General features: G+C 41.9%; 1 protein-coding gene across 1 annotated transcript in view; it reads left to right on the top strand.

The window, feature by feature from the left end:
• Positions 1-6469: 6469 nt before the first annotated feature.
• LOC104943037 (protein patched homolog 1-like) overlaps positions 6470-18001 on the top strand; it is a 12454-nt gene continuing 922 nt past the window's right edge. The window contains exons 1-5 of the mRNA XM_010768356.1: positions 6470-6952; positions 8466-8658; positions 17207-17396; positions 17489-17558; positions 17654-17745. Coding sequence (XP_010766658.1) covers positions 6806-6952; positions 8466-8658; positions 17207-17396; positions 17489-17558; positions 17654-17745 — 692 coding nt within the window. The 5' untranslated portion in view covers positions 6470-6805. The remainder of the gene's footprint in view (positions 6953-8465; positions 8659-17206; positions 17397-17488; positions 17559-17653; positions 17746-18001) is intronic.

The raw sequence follows: 18001 nt of genomic DNA, 5'->3' as shown, positions 1-18001 counted from the left end.
CTTTATGTTGCTTAGCCAACAAAGAGTGTGTTCGGAGACACAGATCCATGATGTATGGGATAACAACCTTGGTGACATGCCTTTCACACACACACACACACACACACACACACACACACACACACACACACACACACACACACACACACACACACACACACACACACACTAAGCCAGATATCCTTGTCTGTCACTGTGGAGGCCCCCAGCTAATTAACTAAACATTGACTGGGTGGTTGATTGGGATCACGCCTTAAATTGCTTTTGCAGTTAAATCACAGGAAGACGCAAAACACTGACCTGCTTTACACCCTCGGGTGACCTTTTGTCTCTAATTGTATTAGTTAAAATGTTTATAACATCCACAGCGGAACTGCAAACAGATTGGCTTTTCCAAATCCCAAAAAATAAGTGAATGTTTTTTTTCATCAACTATTTTACTACAATCAATCCCCCTATAAATCAGTTTAATCTGTTCAATTTGTTGGATGACACTTCAATTTCACAGCAGCTCCACCAGTAATGAGCTTCAAAGATACAGGGAATGTTTACAATTGAGTAATTACTGAATTGTAAGCCTTTGGAGATGTTGTATTATAAATTAGAAAAGTGTTCCTGTTTGGTGAAATTCTATATTTTCCTACGACAATTCTTCAAAAATGTATCTTAATATAATTTCTGTGCATACAAAGACAGCTGTATGTTGCCTCAAAGCGTTTGAATTGGAGCTTTCTTTGTTTGCTCATTGTTTAAAACTGATCACAATGTTGCTGAGCTTTTTTGAAAAGCCATACCATGCAGCTATGTTTGCTCACATATATTTATATATGCAGACACACGCAGTTTTGAGGTTCCGTGCTTTCTTTTAAATCTACAGGTCTGAGTTTGCATTACCACCTGCTAGCTGTGTTTGACAATACCTCTGTTACAACCGCACAAACAAAGACTTAAAGAAAAGTGTGTTTTCTCTGTCTCTCTCTGTGTTTTGTGTGTTTTTCCCCCAGAAAGGCAACCATTCATTACGATGACAAAGGGGTAAAGAAATGCATTATCATAATTAATCTTGTGTGAGACTGTGGGTGGCAGCTCTGACTCTGCTGTGAACGCGTCTCCCTGCTACCGGGCAACATTTTAATGATATCTGAGTAACGTGTAATTATAAGCCCGTAAAGATGAAACATATCTTAAGGGTTTTCCCCATCAGTATGTGAAATTACTCAGTGAACTCTAAATCAAACGCTCCAAATGAGTCTGTTTTGTGACTGAAAAAGGTTTTTGTTAGTTTTGGTGTATATTTATTCCCGTGATCAAATCATGCAACTCTGTGTGTTTTTCAAACAGCTTTATTTGTACAGTCTGCCGGCCCTTAGCCAAATATTCAGTTTGGTTATCATGAAAATGATTTGTTCATTTGGATAGGACTTGACCTGAAATGTGTTTTTGTGATTTGTTCCCTTTTTTGTTATACTTCAGTCTCAGTCTAGTCTCTCCGTCTAGATTGGCTGCTCTTTAGTTTTATGCTTTAAAGTGGTTTGTATAATGAAATTATTGTAAGTTGCCCTCACACATAGATAAGTATACACAGGGTTTAATAACAGGGTAGACATTTTTTTATCATCATACCACCTCAATCGCCTTCAGATTACTTAGTGATTGTATAATGTGGATAGGGTCTTTATCTTTATGCCAGACCTGCATAACAAATGATTTGCATACACATTTTAGTTTTAGGATTTAAAGATTCAAAGCTTTGTTCAGATATATTCCCTCATGCATTTCTGTCTTGTTTTTTTTAGACACATCATGTAAGCTTTAGGTTTTATTTGTATTTACATGTTGGAATGCATTTCGACAATCCTAAACATAGATTAGAAAGGCTCTTTTAGAAATATATGTATTGTTGTCTTTTTTATCTCGATATCTTTCTGTGAATACGTGCACCAGCTGTGGGGCCAGGTAATATCTGTCGAGTAACTGATATAGGAGGACAAGCTAATGCCATATTTACACTGCTCAACAAGACACAACATTTAAAGGGAAAACCAGAGGGCTTTAAAGATAACCTCTGCTGATATAGTGTTGCGCTAACATGCACTGTACACATTTGTTTTTTTTCTTTATTTTGTTGGAGACAGGTACATACACAAATATGTAAAAGAACATTCAATAAAAAGTCATGCTTTGGCATTTATAATACACATTCTCACTTCCAGAAATTGAATTAGTTAAGTTTGTAATCTTGTTTCCAATTTCTCTCAGAAATATTTCCTTTTTTTGGAATGCCCCTTCTTTGTGTAACTTCCTAAATGTTCCCCAGAAACCCAGCACTTGGGTTTGTAATGGTATATCCTGCAATATTTTTGTGGTTCCATTTTCACCTCACTATGAATATGTGTCCTAATTTACAATGACCATCACCATTGCTAAAACATTATTCCTATATTTTAACACCCTTTTTGTCCACTTTCCCGGCCATCTTTACTTACTCCTTTTGAGAGAAAAGAAGAAATGCAGTCGTGAGCAGTCTCACTGCCTCCCTCTTCGATAAATAAACACTCTCTGGGCCTGAACCCTGGCCGTCTCGGCTGCTGAGTGCCAGAGCGGTTCCGTAGCGCTGCCTATAGCACATACAGAACCCCGGACGGACAGCCAGCCATGCATGGATGGATGAACGGATGGATGGATGGAGTCACTGGGGAGACATGAAACGCAGGAATGGAGATATGGGGGAGGGATAAGGAAGAGCAGGAGTAGAGAAGCAGACAAAACCAAGAGATGAAGGTGTTAAAAAGAACAATTTGAAATGTAAAAAGGACAAATGTAGGAGATAGAAATGGAGAGGAGAGAGGGAGGGATGGAAGGAGAGGGACAAAGTGGGACACAGGGAAAGAAGGAGAGAGAAAGAGCTTGGGCGGTTTGTGTTTGGAGACTGGGGCGGTGTGATGGCAGATATCTGCACCGCGCATGGTCATCTCAGATGGTTTATTTATCCAAGGCCTCCAGACCAGGCCTCGGACCTCCCTGAGTTTGTTAGGCTTGAAGGGGCCCCCTACTACACAACCCAATTCCTCACATTCCACATTAGCTCCCATTTCCAGCTGCCTGTTTCCCTCTACCACTCAACCCGACCCAACCCAGTCCAGGCAGACTGTACCCAGGTCCAGCAAGGCGTAAATACAGGCCGGTCAGTGTGCTCTAGAATCAGGAGCGGGTTATAAGAACATTTGGTGGACCCCGTTTGAACAGATGGAGGAGGAGGTTAATGCTGTTGTGTGGTGTGAAGGAGAAGTTAGTAACAGTTCCTGTGATCCGACACTGAAGGTCTATAATAGATGGCAGATAAAGTCAGTGTTAACATCATGATTTATGAGGATATACCAAGAGAACAGCAGAAAAGCTCCACTTTGGGCTGTCGTATAGCTCAGTTGGTGGAGCTGTCAGCCCATGTTCTGGGGCTTGGTCCACAAGCAGAGGACGTGGGTTCAAAACCGCCCCGGGTCCATGTTCTGCGTGTCATCCCCCTGTCTCCCCCTTTCATATCTGTTGCTCAAATAAGGCACTGGTTGCAAAGAAACATCATTAAAAAGATAAACTCAACATCTTTCTTAGACATTTGAGGCTTAAAAACTGCAACTCTGTTTATTTTTTGTAACCAGCGTTAAAATATATAGTCTCGCTCATTTTCAGCCACATTTACTAACTTAGCGCTAGGAAGAACAATGAAGATAAAGATCTGAAACAAAGACTTCAAAGCGTATCAAAAGCGATTAAAGAGCGTTACACAGATATTTGAGCCTTTTAATGTATTTATTATCCCAGCCTCCGTGAACGTTTTGATTATTTAGCCACCAGTGGTGGACTGACTGGTGATATGTTGTCATTACTGTGAACCCTGATTTTTAGGAAACATTAACAATATGTCAGAGATGGGCTTTATATGGTTTGTATGATAAAGTCTGTCATCAGTGGTGAAGAAGTTCTTTGGATCTCTCCCTTATACAACATTAACAATACTATAGAAATGAATCCTTGTCCTATGTCCTGCATAAGTAATAATTCAGAACTATCAACAAATGTACCTAAATTATCAAAAGTAAAAGTGCTTAACCCCTAAAATATTATAATCAGATTGTTAAAAATGATGCATCCATGTGTAAATAGAAACATTTTATTGTTTTGAGTAAAAGCTCATTATATATACCATAGTTACATCTGCGTATTCTATTACGTTTTTTTTGTATGAAATTAAATCCTAACATGCAAAGTATAGTATATACAACTGTGAGATAAATGCATAAACAAAGTAGCATAAACCAAGTACAACTTAAAGATTGTATGTTATTTCAATCACAGATACATTTTGATTTAATGACCTACTGCTCTGTTGTAGCTGGAAACAAAATGCATATCAAGCTGAACACTGTTTAACAGTTTCCAAAAAGGACTAAATGCATCTTGCAGTCATTCAGTTTGTATCCTGACAGATATTTTAAAATGAAGTGTTTCTCCTTCCATGTGATAGTGCATGCATGGTAGTTTATACTTAATATTGGGCATTAGAGACTAATTTCAATATGGAAATATGTGAAAGTAGCCATAGTAAAGTATACCTTAATATTTACTGTTTTTAAAATTATTGAGCTTCTTTGATTTTCTTTTTTTGTCATTGTCTTCAGACTTGAGCATGCTGGAAAGTCACATTGTGCTTGTGATAAACTCTCTGTTCAGACATTTTATAGAGCAAAGAATTATTATTATTATTCTATAATGAAAAAAAACATTAGTTGCAACTGTGATCACAAAATCATTTCAATTCATCTGAGTGTGAAAACAACGTCAGGGAAGGTAGACTTGATCTGTGATTGCTTACTACATTAAAGTTCATACATATTTTTTAATATTATCTCATTACTTTCTTCTTTGCATTATAAAAAAACGATGCTGTATTTCCCATGATGGAGATCCCCAGCCCATTGTCAGCAACATTACTGCACATCCACAATAATGTCCTTTGTCTCATCCCATGTAAACAGTGATGTTGGATGGAATGGCTGTTACATCAGTTGAACGTGCACCTAGTGTAGCGGTCACAAACAGAGAGAGCTTATGGCACCGACACCTACATTCAAATTGTTTTACTTCAGCTTCAAAAATGTTTACAGTCGTCCAAAGGGCCTCAAATTAGCACCAGTCAGTACCTGAGAAATGTTCGCCGCATCAGCAAAGGATTGAGTTCAGGCAGACAATGATGTGTGTAATCTGGCAAAGTGTTTCTTCTTCACCCCCATACTGCCATGAGTGGGGCCAATGGGGGCTTTCATTAGAAAACCACCAAGACACTCATAACTTCTTTTTTTGAGAGAGATTACAAAAATAAACTGTCTAAGAACCCCCTTTCTTTCTTTCTTTCCTTCTTTCTTTCTTTCTTTTTCTTTCAATTTTTGATGTTGTTCTTAGGTGAACTGCTCTCTGAACTCTTGAAATCATGCATGGCGTGACATGGAAACGTTCCAAAAGTCTCCACAGAGATAAGGGTGTCACTATGAACCAGGCAGCTCCAAGGTGTCGATTAAAAGGAGGCATGTGTGGAGCAATTCCTGCAAGCTTTAAAGGGTAACTTTACAGGGATGAGAGGTTATATTTTCTAGGGTGTAAGAAGGCCTATCAACCTACTTTTAGAAGCTTTTGACCACAAGAGTTGAGGTTACAGCTGTTAGCGCCAAAACCCTACTCACACACTTCTTCTCACAGCTGCCTATAACAAACTGCACTGGTGGCATGAGAGGGTAAAACAAATGTATTTTCGGGGGTGTTCTATGACAGATGTGAGACTTCAAAAAATCATTGCACTCGCACGAGATGACCTGAAGTGATATGAAAAGTGTTGACAGATCTGTTATTCTCCCATACAAAAAAAATGAATGACATGTTTACATTCTTTTCTAAAAAGCTGCTGAAGTACCTTTTCTTTTTCTTTTTTTTACTGATTGCCCTTTACTGATGAAACTGAACATATGTGTGCGTGCGTGCGTGCATGTGGCTGTGATATCAATAGATGGCATGTGCGATTTCTCCTTTGCTAACTGGAGGGTCCAGTCACTGGGAAATAATGTTCACAGACCAAGTGAGGCGGGCAGGCAGCAAGCTGTGTGCGTGAGTGCGCGCGCACGTGTGTGTGTGTGTGTGTGTGCGCGGCTGTGCAGAGTTTATTGAAAGAGTTCCTCTCTCCCTCCCCCTCCTCCTCCCCCGTCCTCCTCCTCCCCTCCCTCCAGCCCAGGCAGCAGCAGCCTGGGTGGTCCCCCTCTCTCTCCACTTTGGTGAGCTGTTGCTTAGCAGCTAATAATAGGCGATGTTTGCAAAGTAATTTGCCTCTTCCTTGGCCAATGGGAGCCGGAGCACTTTTCCATCAAACCTCCCTTTTCAGGATTTGCCGAGAGGCGAACTTCTCCAAATGTTACCGCTACGGGATCGGAGTTAGACTTGACACGGGCGTCTCAGACACAGGCTACTACTACTACTACTACTACTACAACTGGCTACTACTACTCCTCTCTGAGACGTCTTCTCACAATCTATCGGGACGAATGAAGACTGAAGGATCTATACGGATTTCGGCGCATAATGTTGGGATGGAGTTTCGAGACTTGTTTGGCTCCAAGGAAGATTAGAAAGCGTTCCTCTAACTTGTCGCCGGCGGTGCTGGATGCGCTCCTCTTCTATGTTGGATTATTGTCGCTTTTTCTGAACTCGCACCGATTCTCTGTCGCTTCGCTCTGCGCCCCGTTTAATTCACCCTCTTTGGACTATGGCCTCGGATCGCGGGGTCCCAGGGGCCGGCGTCTATGGAGATTTACCCCCGAGTTATACGCGCTCCCAGCCGCCTACAAACCCAGACGTACTCCGGAGACCCAGCTACTGCCACGCTGCTTTTGCACTTAAACAGATCTCAAAGGTGATACAATGCTCGCAGTTTGGTGTGGATTTACTATGCAGTCAGCCTTCATTCACTCCGCAAATTTGAATGAAAAGTCTTTAAAGTCAGCTTTAGATTTAGCCGTAATCTAATGGAGAGTTTAGGGCTCATATGGGAGTGTAGTGTAGCTGGAGCTCCCAAACTGGGGACCACCGGAGCACCCGAGGGAGCCAACAGCGAAACAGCAGTATCTCACTAACTGTTATAACTTAACGAACAATGTAAATAAATTGTAATGAGGGGTGATAAAGAAAGCATATTATTTTATCCTTAATGTTTAGTGGGACAAACCCTGTTAGAAGTGGAGTTGGCATGACATATTGAGGACCCTCCTGGAATAAAGTGATAACAACTTAACAGGAGTTTCATATTTGGCAGCCTGTTAACTTTGCTGTGTTTTTGAATGGACAGCAGACTCTCATTCAGTGTTGTTGTTAGAGCCACCGGGAGGGAGTGAGTGAGGGTTTGTTCCCATATCCCAGCCGTGTTGTGCGTGTTTTTGGCTTTGTGCAGGCAGCGGAGAGCGCACTGGCCCGGGGTCTGTTTGGAAATGTGGTGGGTCCTGTAAAGGAATTCACTGATTGAGTTTGATCTGACAAAGCATCTTTGGACCGCCCGGATGCTTGGACGTGTTTCAGCACTACTGAGAGAAACCACAACACCAGTGCAATGTCTTCTGCAGCACTGACATTTGTAGCACAGGGACTGAATGGTTCGCCCTAAAGTCAATATTTTTAATAGATCTATTACAAATTAGAGGAAAACCCGGTATAATGTAGATCACTGCAGGAGGATGGATTTCAGCTGAAACTTTATTTATAACCACTTCATTAGCTTCAGTTTATACTCATGCAAATGTGATTGAACAAGGCATTCACTTACCCAATTCTTCCATAAACTACCAATCTTACATTTGCCACACATATGTTGATTCATAAGGTGTCTATTTAAACCTTTAGATTACTTTGATAAAGTCTAAACTGCAAATATAATCAGCATTTTCATTATTGCTTCCATTATGTTTTGGGTTTGATCTGCATGGATGAAAATTGTGTTTTTAAGCTGCTTTTCATTGCTGTTTCTTTGTACATTTAAACTGCTATTGCCACAACTCTGAAGATTAAACAGTCTTATATGAGAGGTGTGAGGGGACAACCTGTCAGGACCTGGACTGAGTTCAGGCGATACACACAGTTTTATCAGGAATATAAGAGCACAAACTTGTGTTAGGACAGCACTGGCATTAAATCTGTGGTTGGCACCTTAAAATGTCCTTATGTTATACCAAGCTTTACTTTAAACCTCACACACAGAAAACTCTTTTATATCTTAATCAGATGTCTCAGAATTCCTTCACATTTGAGACACAGATAGAGATCAATCTGCATGAAAGCCTTTGCAGACAGTAGTGCAATGATATTTGATGTATCTGTGGTAACATATTGATACTAATTCTGTCCTTTTCTCGCCCTCCCTCCCGCTTCTGATCCAGGGGAAGGCGGTAGGTCAGAAAGCTCCTCTCTGGATCCGGGCGAGGTTCCAGGCCCTCCTGTTCTCTCTGGGCTGCCACATCCAGAGGCACTGTGGGAAGGTCCTCTTTATTGGACTCTTAGTATTCGGAGCTCTGTCTGTGGGGCTTCGAGTCGCAGCTATCGAAACGGACATCGAACAGCTATGGGTCGAAGGTAAGATTGAGATATTTCTTTTCACTTCAGCAATGTAAAGATGTTGTAACGGTTTCTCACACACATCTGTCAGGTGGCATAAATGTGTGGATTCAGTTTTGAAAGTTTGAAAATCTTTATGAGCTTGTTTTTTCCTTTTTGTTTATCTGGACTTTTAATGTCAAAAGTGGCTGGTGGGAAAATGCTGTGTGGTCTTGTTAGTGTCATCTCAGTGCCATGGGAGGGCACTATATGTTCAGTGACAGATAGACTGACTGAAGCAGCAGCAAGGATATGATTTGTGGAAGCTGGTTTCAAGTTGTGTTTACGTTTGTCTAGGTGAAATTAATATGATCCACACTATCACTTTATTGAATGTTATAAAGATATAAGGATTTGAGATATTGGATAAAGTATTACGTTCCTTTGGTGTAGTTGTTTGTGTGTGTTGTGGATGGGAATATACTGTTTATTGTATTCTAAAAGCTCAGTGTGGGTCGCTCATGTCTGTTCATGTCTTAATAAGTCACATTTAACCTGAGAAACACCACAGCACTCTCCACCTCTTCTCGTGTACCGATTGACTATCTGTCGCCTGTCCCATAAGCATTACTGTTTTTGTGAGTCGCTGACTCAAAAACTTTTAGATGTGATACCGTTCTCTTGTCCGCACTCTCCGTGCATTTGATATTTAGGTTTTCTGTACATTTTCAGCAGTAGAGGCAGCTTTATTTGGTTTTTCACACCGGCCAAATTCCTTTTAAACCCCCAGGCTTTCAGTGCCGGGGCTGATCCCCGCAGCAGATGGACTGTGTGAATGGTTAGCCATCTTTGAGGGCTCTGACCCCTCCCCCCCTCAGCTCCCTGTGTGGTCCCTAACTATTCTTGGATTCCATTCAACAAGAGGCAAGCAGGCAGGCAGGCAAGCAGGCACCACCTCCCTAAAACCCCCTCCCTCCTTTTCCTCTCCTCCTCACAAGAAGAAAAAATATAAGTGAATGCAGCTGAAGTTTACCCACCTGTTTTGCACACTCTAAAAGCGCTACAACAGTTGGTGAATATAAACAGACTCTATGGGGTTTTTTAAGCCCACCATGTCACCAGAGGACGGGGACAAGCGGCTCCCACAGGAGCTGTGTGGAGGTGTTTGAGAAATCACACGCTGCTAGTGTTAGGAGGAGTGTTTGGAGGCTGTGTTCACTTCACTTGCACAGTCATTTAAATAAGTTCATGTAGCAGGCACAATTTAAAGAAACAATATTTGTTAATGTACTGTCGTTCCAAAAACCATTAGCTGGACATTGCAAAAGCCTGAATTTGCAACCAAAGAAGGCAACAAGAGTTTTTTATTCAACAGTCTCTTTTTTCTTTGGTTTCATTCTGGTTAGTGTAAAGCTTCAGGATTACCTCTTGAGCTAATTGGCAGATCCATCTCGTAAAGGAGATGTTTAGATATTTGTGTGCCAGTTGTTTTGCTGTGGGATTGAGAGAGTTGAACAGGGGGGTCTGAAAAGGAATGCTGTGCCTTTAAGAGGCCGTGGCCATGTTTCTAAAGTTTCTGCCTGCCTTGTTTCCACCAATAGCCCATTGACAAAGCTGCTAGGGCCTCAATGGAGAGTAAAGTGGTTCGGTAACAAGGAGAGGTTAGGTCTCTCTCTCTCTCTTTCTCTCTATCTCTTTTGCTCTCTCATTTTCTTTCTCTCACACACACAAAAACAAAAAAAACACACAATTCAGAATAGGCAGGAATGACATTCTATCTAATAAACAACGCTGATTTTATATAAGGGGACTTTAGATTTAACGTTTTAATTGTCTCTTTTTGTTTATATTAAACGTAAAATATTTGTAATTTATATTGCAGTAGATATATAAGACACTTCTCCCAGATTGCAGTGTAAACAAAGCTTTCCCGCTTGAATCCTCATTTGTTCAGAATAAACTATCTAGGAATTGACACCGTATGTGTTAACACTGCCAACATGGTGTTAGCTGTGTGTGTGTGTGTGTGTGTGTGTGTGTGTGTGTGTGTGTGTGTGTGTGTGTGTGTGTGTGTGTGAGATAGGGTCGTATGCTTCCCATCATATATTCATACTATGGGCTGCCCCCGCACTACCCACGCACACTTGTCATCTTTGCCACCTTTGGTGTACAGCCTGGCTAGCCGTCTGTCTGTCGGCATGAATTTCCTGACTGCGTGCCCGTCTGTCTCCCAATGCCTGTGTATGTCTGTTTATATTTCTACCTGTCTGTCTGCCTGCTCTGTGAAGTCAGGCCACCAGGGCTTTTTTAATTGCTTCCTCCCCTCCTACTGGACCAAAACACTGTGAAGCAGAGCACAGCAGTGGAGCCTTGAGAGAGTAGATGGGTAGAGACAGAATATGAAAGCCAGTAAAGTTGGTGTCTGTACTATGTATACCTGCAACTATACTTCCACTGTATGGAACTTGTATACGTTTTTATTTCTGTTTGTCTGAAGGATTCACATGTTAGTCTTCGGTAAAGCACGGGGGACATACAACAAAAGAGTAAAAGGGTTAATCATGCCTTCAGTCCGCACACCTGTGTAGGTGAGAATAAAAGACACAGTATCAGGGTGTTTAGTCTGACAGGGGGATTAAAGTCTGTTTCTGGCTTACTGCTTAGTAACCGAGGGAATCTGAGACAGATATCCATCCAAATTCCTTCAAGCACTCTCACAGGCCCTGTATATCAATGTTTATAAATGTTGTATTCCAGAGTAGCATATTTTTTGACGGTGTCTAATCTATAGACAATATTCCTTCAGCAACATACATTATTATTTAAACATTACATTATATTTCTATAATTCCCCAATGTGTGTAATTTCTTAGTAACTGAAGCTTTGCATGTTGTCCTCTATAGTGTTTGCTTAAACAGCCTGTCACCTTTGAAAGTGTGAACGTTTGTGTGAGCCAGTCTGCATTGTCCACAAGCAGAAAAGCGAGAGATCGTAAAAAGAGAGGTGTAGGAAGAAGAGAAGGATGAGAGCAGACTGTAGGGGGGTTGGGACAGGAACAGGGCTGAAGGTTTATGGCTTTTTTTTGCCTGTGTTTTTGCCTGTCTCACTTGAACAACCATCAAGTGTGAGAGTGTCTCCTTCATGCCTTTCTTCCACCATAAAGGACGGGGAGAGGGTGTGTTTGAATGAGGAGAAGTTACTTGCCTAAGCTTGAATTTGTCCCAAAATGTCTGTATAAATAGTATCACCATTTAACAAAGACCCATTTGAAAAGGTTATTTGGGAAATGAAAGGAAAGAAATGGCCTCCATGTAAAAATTGTGGTGTTTACTCTTACATTAACTAAACTCATCCTTCTTGGCATATAGTTTAGGTGAGGCATGACAGACATGTACACAGACTCAAGCTGTCCAAATATGAGTTCCGTGAGACAGGGCCTATCCGGATAGCAGGCGCACCACATGTCCCATAAAGAGGCCATGTAGAAAGAGGATAGGAAAGGGGGAGGTTAAAACCATAGCATGAATGCATAGAGACTAGCCTAGCCAGCTAGCAATCAGACCAAGGAACTGGATTGATTAAAAAAGAGTCTGGATAAGAGAAAAGACGTCTGAGTTTGAGTAAATGAGCGAATGCACACGTGGGCATTTCTGTGTTTGGAGCAGTTTCTCTAAACAAACCTCAGAGCGGCACAGCAGGTAAATGCTATAATTCATCAGAGCGCACACAGCGCCCCAGTTCAGACAGAGAAAGGGAGCTCTATGAGGCATTATTGGAGGTGAATAGTGCGCGGTGGTGCCCCAGCTAGATAAATAAACTCCCAGCGCTCAGGGCCCAGGACCTCACTGGTAGAGAGAACAAACAAGACCAGAGTCAACCTGGGTCACTTCTAAATGTTTATTTCACCCCCCTTCCCGCCATCCTTCAATCCAACTCTCCCTCATTCCATCCCCTTTTTCAGCATCCCCCCAACACACACACTCTTCAACAGTTAGACCAAGACCACCCCCCAACAAATAAACACACATTGAGCAGCTATAGATACATATGACAGACACATGGCCTCCATTTAATGGGGAACACAGGCTGCTCACTACCTGCATTTCTAAAGTAGAAATCTTAACACAAGTACTGATGTGGCCACGTTTACAGAGATAACTTAAAGAACTATTGTTTGGTTATTTTGTTGCCAAAGCCTTATATAAAAAAGGGAACCGGACTGTCTTAAATGCTTACTGAGAAAGTCTGCAACGCAACTGAAATTGGGATAATAAAAACTCAATCAATATAGTGTGGCACCCTTTCTTCCTTGGCTGCAGAGCAACCTTTGTCTTTGGTCTGAACGAAATAAAGCGGCACCAGTCACCTTTAGAGTTTGCACCATTTGCCTCTGTCTTTACACCATGAAAGTATAAATGTAAAAGGAGAGAGAGGGAGAGAGACTGAACATTTTCTTGGTACTTGGGGGGGAAAAAAGAAATGGTTCTTAGGCTCAATAAATTCATTTCTCGTCTGAATGAGACCAGCAACGTGGAAAAATTCTGCCTTTCAGGCCGGGATGAATGTATGTTTCAACCACACATTAAGCAGTATTAGCGGTCAGTGGAGTGTCTAATGTGACTATTTTTCACAGTGGCCAACTCTGCCCATGATTAGCATAATTAGCAGAGGCAAGCCTATACATATGGAAATAGAAAGTGCCTAAATGCCAACCCTGGTGGAAATTTATGTGTGTGGCTAACACCACTGGCACATCTGAATAGAATGTAAGTGAAACTGATTTTTCATGTTGTTTTCGCTGTTTTATACAGTTTTTAAGGTGTGGTCTCAAGCTATTTTTTTTTATTTCATGATGGTTGGAGCTTCAGAGTTTAAACAGATTGAGAGATCAATTTAGTTTTTTGTACTGTTTGCACATGAAATAGGATTTTCTCCACATAAAATGACACAACTGTCTTTCACGATTAATGAACAGATACAGCGTGTGAAGACAAAAAAACACACACACACACACACACACACACACACACACACACACACACACACACACACACACTGTATTTCTATAGGTGAGATACTAAAGTGCCAGCTTCTCTTTCTTGCCCCTAGCCTCACCCTCCCACAGCCGACTCTGGCATTGTTTTACAGGCTGGGAAAGTTTTGGTCCATTTGGTTCTGTTGTGAAAAAAGCGTTCTCTCTTTATTTTATTCTGCTGTTTGTTGGGAAACATCTGAAAGAAATTGAAGGGTTGAAGGACAAAAGGGTCTGCATTCAGTCTGGAGCTGTGGCTTGTATGGAGGTACGGCCCATCTGCTGGCTTTAGGCGGTGCCCTGGCTAGGGAATGCCATAGGGCAGGACCGGGCTGAGGACCCAGAGTGGGGCACAGTCCTGATTCTGGTAGGTCCACATCTGACAAAAGGACCAAGAGTTTTTTGTGATGCCAGGGCAAGATAATGAATTCATCATTTGGCTCTTTTACTGAAAATCTAAAGAAATAAAGGACCCCTATTGGAGGACAGTGAAGAAAGGAAGTAAAGAAATAGTTAATGATGGATAGAAGATCCAAGGGATTTGTATTTATATTGTTGCTACCTCTTTTTTTAAAGGTGGTTCTTTAAATTGGTGGCTCATTACATCTTAGTTGCCTTCCTGTGTAGCTTCGGAAAGGGTAACTTCCATTGCTTTACATAGAAGGTAAAAGCATACATGTCACTTTCAGCCCTCTTCGTCTTGGGTCTTCCTCCATAGCAGCGTGGGGCCTTTCAGAGGCCCCCTAATCCAGCTAATCTACCACACTGAACTTTGATGGTGGCCTGGTCTGACCTAGCATGGCCTGGAACTGGGACTAGGCCTGTAAGCCACGAAGACAGAAGAGAATAGAATATATTTGAAGCCCACCACTTGAAAGATGGCCTTCCTCCGTCCTAGAAGCCAGATGTGAGAAGCCACACATTTCAACTTTTGGTGATGGGGGGGTCAGGTGGAGAGGAAATGACGGAGGTTGGTGGAGACAGGGTACAGTGTTCAAACCAGTTATACACACACCACACACAAACACGTGTTAATACAAACATTATATTTTAAAACGCAGCCATGTCAGGGCTTGTTGTGACATTTTTCATTTGCTTTTCACTTTCCCAATGTCGTAACTGTTGTGAAAGGGCTTTTAGTGGTGAAGCTTGTAAATGGATTCACATGTTTCACCCAGCAAAGTCGAGTTGTTTGCTAAAATGTGTAGGATGGTGGTCGAGTTTCTCAAAAACTTCCAAGGAAAAAAACTGTGGATTGGATTTAGAAAGATTTGCGACAATTTTGTGATTCTTTTTTATTTATTGTTGATCATGTTGCCAAACATGGACTAATATTTAATCTTACAAAATGTATCATGTTTTATAATAACCAGCATTTGGGGTGTTGAAACCCTGGGTATCCAAACTCAAAGGGGCTTTCTTCCTAGGGTGGGAACATTTCTGGGAACTGTCTCTTTAAGGCTGTGTGCAGGGAGAGGATAGGGGGGGATTGAAAAAGACTGAGAATGAGAAATAAGTAGAAAGAAAGATGAAGGAAAGGAAGAAGAGAACCCGGGAAATAGAAAGAAAGACAGACGAGAAAAGAAAAGACAAGGTTGCTTCAGGAGTGAGCGGTGAATTGATCAGAGTGGTTGCCGAGCTCAGAGTTGGGTGGCTGGGGCCCGGACCAGGGGTTGAGGAGAGAAGGCGAGAAAGAGAGGGAGAAGAGAGAGGACTGGCTGCCTGGGTGGTCCAGATGGGAGGAACGAGACACAAATAGCTATAATTTACTTCAGGAGGCCTGTAATTACAGAGCCAGAGTCTCTCCGAGCCACCCAGTTCCTGTTGGGATAAAAACCCCACACTGCAGAGGTTAACATACGAAATGTCAAAAAAGGTTTAACAGATGTCAAAGAGGTCTAAGAACGGAAAGGGTTCCATTTTGTAGTAGCCCTTTTTTGATTGGAAATCTGTGAGGCAAGGAAGTGGAGATCTGTACCTCTAAGCACCATTTTTACACCAAGTCAGATATATTTGACAGTGTGATAATTGTTTAATAAAAGTCAAATAAACCCAGATTCTGGCTCTTAAGAAAAATCGTTATTTTGAGGAAATTAATCAAAATCTTTACCGTTGTGACTTTTTGGAAATAAATTGTTATATAAAAAAAAAAATGTGTAGCACCAGATGTTCAGAATGAAAAGCAAGAACATTTTGACTTTTGTTTTTCTTTTCGGGATGCACTAAGCCAGACACCCATGAATGCAAATAAACGAGGTGACCTTATATTCTGAAGTAATTAAAGCCTTGAAGCCAAGCCTAGAAATGTTTGACTACGTCTCCAAGGCGAAGAGTTCTAACCTGATCTCACACTTTTGCGGCGTATTCTGAATAGTTAGTTTTTTCTTTTCTCCCCATCAATTATAGGAGCCTGCTACAGGCTGGGGGAGGTGCAGAGAGCGTGAGGAAACGAGAGAGAGGGAGAGAAATAATGAAATAATTAAAAGGGGGAGACCGCTTGAGAGGAAGACAGAGGCAGGAGCTTGAGACAGTATTAGTATAGAGTATGAGAGGAGTAGACGCCGTCAGGATTGAGTGCAGCGCAGGGTAAAGTGAGTTAAAGAGTGACAAGAGTTAGAATTAAGAAGGAGGTAGCCCTTGTTTCCAAACTTCCCCCACCTCCCCCTTCTCTCCCTCTCTTTCTCTCTCCGGGGTTGTCATGTAGTGGGACAGCAAGAGGGGCAGACTGGCCCTCTGTGATCCAGCGCGGCATGTTTCATGTCCACTTGGCACAGGCACAGATCCCCCCGGCTGGCAAACTCTTTTCAGGGCAACCTCCTGTAATTAGGGGGCTGGAGTCTACCGCACAGCACAACATAGCTCGCCCTCTCCCTCTTTCTCTCTCTCTCTCCTTCTGTTTTTTCATCCTCCATCTCTTTTTTTCATCATTACCACTTCTGACATCCAACATAACTCTCACTATGAATCTATTTACCTTCCTGTGTCGCCTCGTATCTCCAATTTCTTTGATGTCTTTTATCCCAACTCTGTTGGCCATATTAAAACGACCACTTGCTGTTCCCTCTTAACCAACTCTCCTCTCATCATGATCTTTTCCCAAGTACTCAAAAAGTCTAAATGGATATCTGCTGCCCCGAGCAGAGTGGCAGAGGGCTCTGGGGCATCAGAAAGCTGGTTTTCCAAACGAACAGGGCACATCTGTTTCGCAGAGGGAGCCAATGAGAAGCTGTATTACTCATTTCTCTTGGCCAGACGCTGGCTTGTGTGAAGTGCCTTCAAAACCAACACTGGCGAGGGCCAAGGGCGTTGGTCGATATATGTGTGTGTTCTCTTGTGTGTGTGCATATATATGCATGCAACACACTTTGTTATAGGATCCAAATGTGTGTGGGCGCACATTTGTATAAGCGTTCAGTAAATAATGTGCTAATGTCTATCTATCTATCTATCTATCTATCTATCTATCTATCTATCTACTTATCCACCTATCTACCTATCTATCTATCTATCTGAAGAATTTAGTATTAATTTGCCCTTTATTCCTTGTTTTCCAGCTGGTAGTCGGGTCAGCACGGAGCTTCGCTACACCAAGGAGAAGCAGGGAGAGGAGTCAGTATTTACCTCACAGATGCTTATCCAGACCCCCAAAGAAGAGGGCACCAATATTCTTACCCAGGAGGCTTTGCTGGTTCACATGGAGGCCGCCCTCTCCGCCAGCAAGGTCCAGGTGTCACTGTTTGGAAAGTAAGTGGACCACAGACATGTTATTTGAAAAAGTTTCCTTGTGTTGTGCAAATAGGACTTGTAAATTAAAGAAATGGTTTTCTCTCTTTCAGGTCATGGGATCTTAACAAAATATGCTATAAATCAGGAGTTCCTATTATAGAACATGTCATGATTGAAAGGGTAAGTACAACAAATTCATATTTTTTAACGCTATGCGTTCATATGTACTTGATTGTGATGTTTAATCATCCGTCTTTTCTATTATCTGATCCTAGATGATTGACAAGCTATTCCCCTGTATGATAATCACCCCATTGGACTGTTTTTGGGAAGGGGCCAAACTACAGGGAGGCTCTGCCTATTTACCGTAAGTCTTGGAATATTTGAACAAACTTAAATTTAGTTTTGCATATTAAAACATTTCATAGAAAGTTTTGGCTCTCCCTTTGCTGTCATTGCTTCCATCCGACTTGCCTTGCCTTTGGAGGGGTCTGTAACTTTTTACACATGCTGGATGGAGACATACAGTTGGGCTTTCAGTGTTCTGTCAGAGAGCGCTGTGACTGACAGCGGCGGTCAGTAATAGAGTTCTTTTAGGGCCCAGAGAGGGACTGGGGGGGGGG

This window comes from Notothenia coriiceps, unplaced genomic scaffold (assembly GCF_000735185.1).
Source record: "Notothenia coriiceps isolate Sejong01 unplaced genomic scaffold, NC01 NC01_scaffold00005564, whole genome shotgun sequence".
In the NCBI taxonomy this organism is placed as follows: Eukaryota; Metazoa; Chordata; class Actinopteri; order Perciformes; family Nototheniidae; genus Notothenia; species Notothenia coriiceps.
Note: the sequence above shows the minus strand (reverse complement) of the source record. Positions and strands in the feature narration are given on the sequence as shown.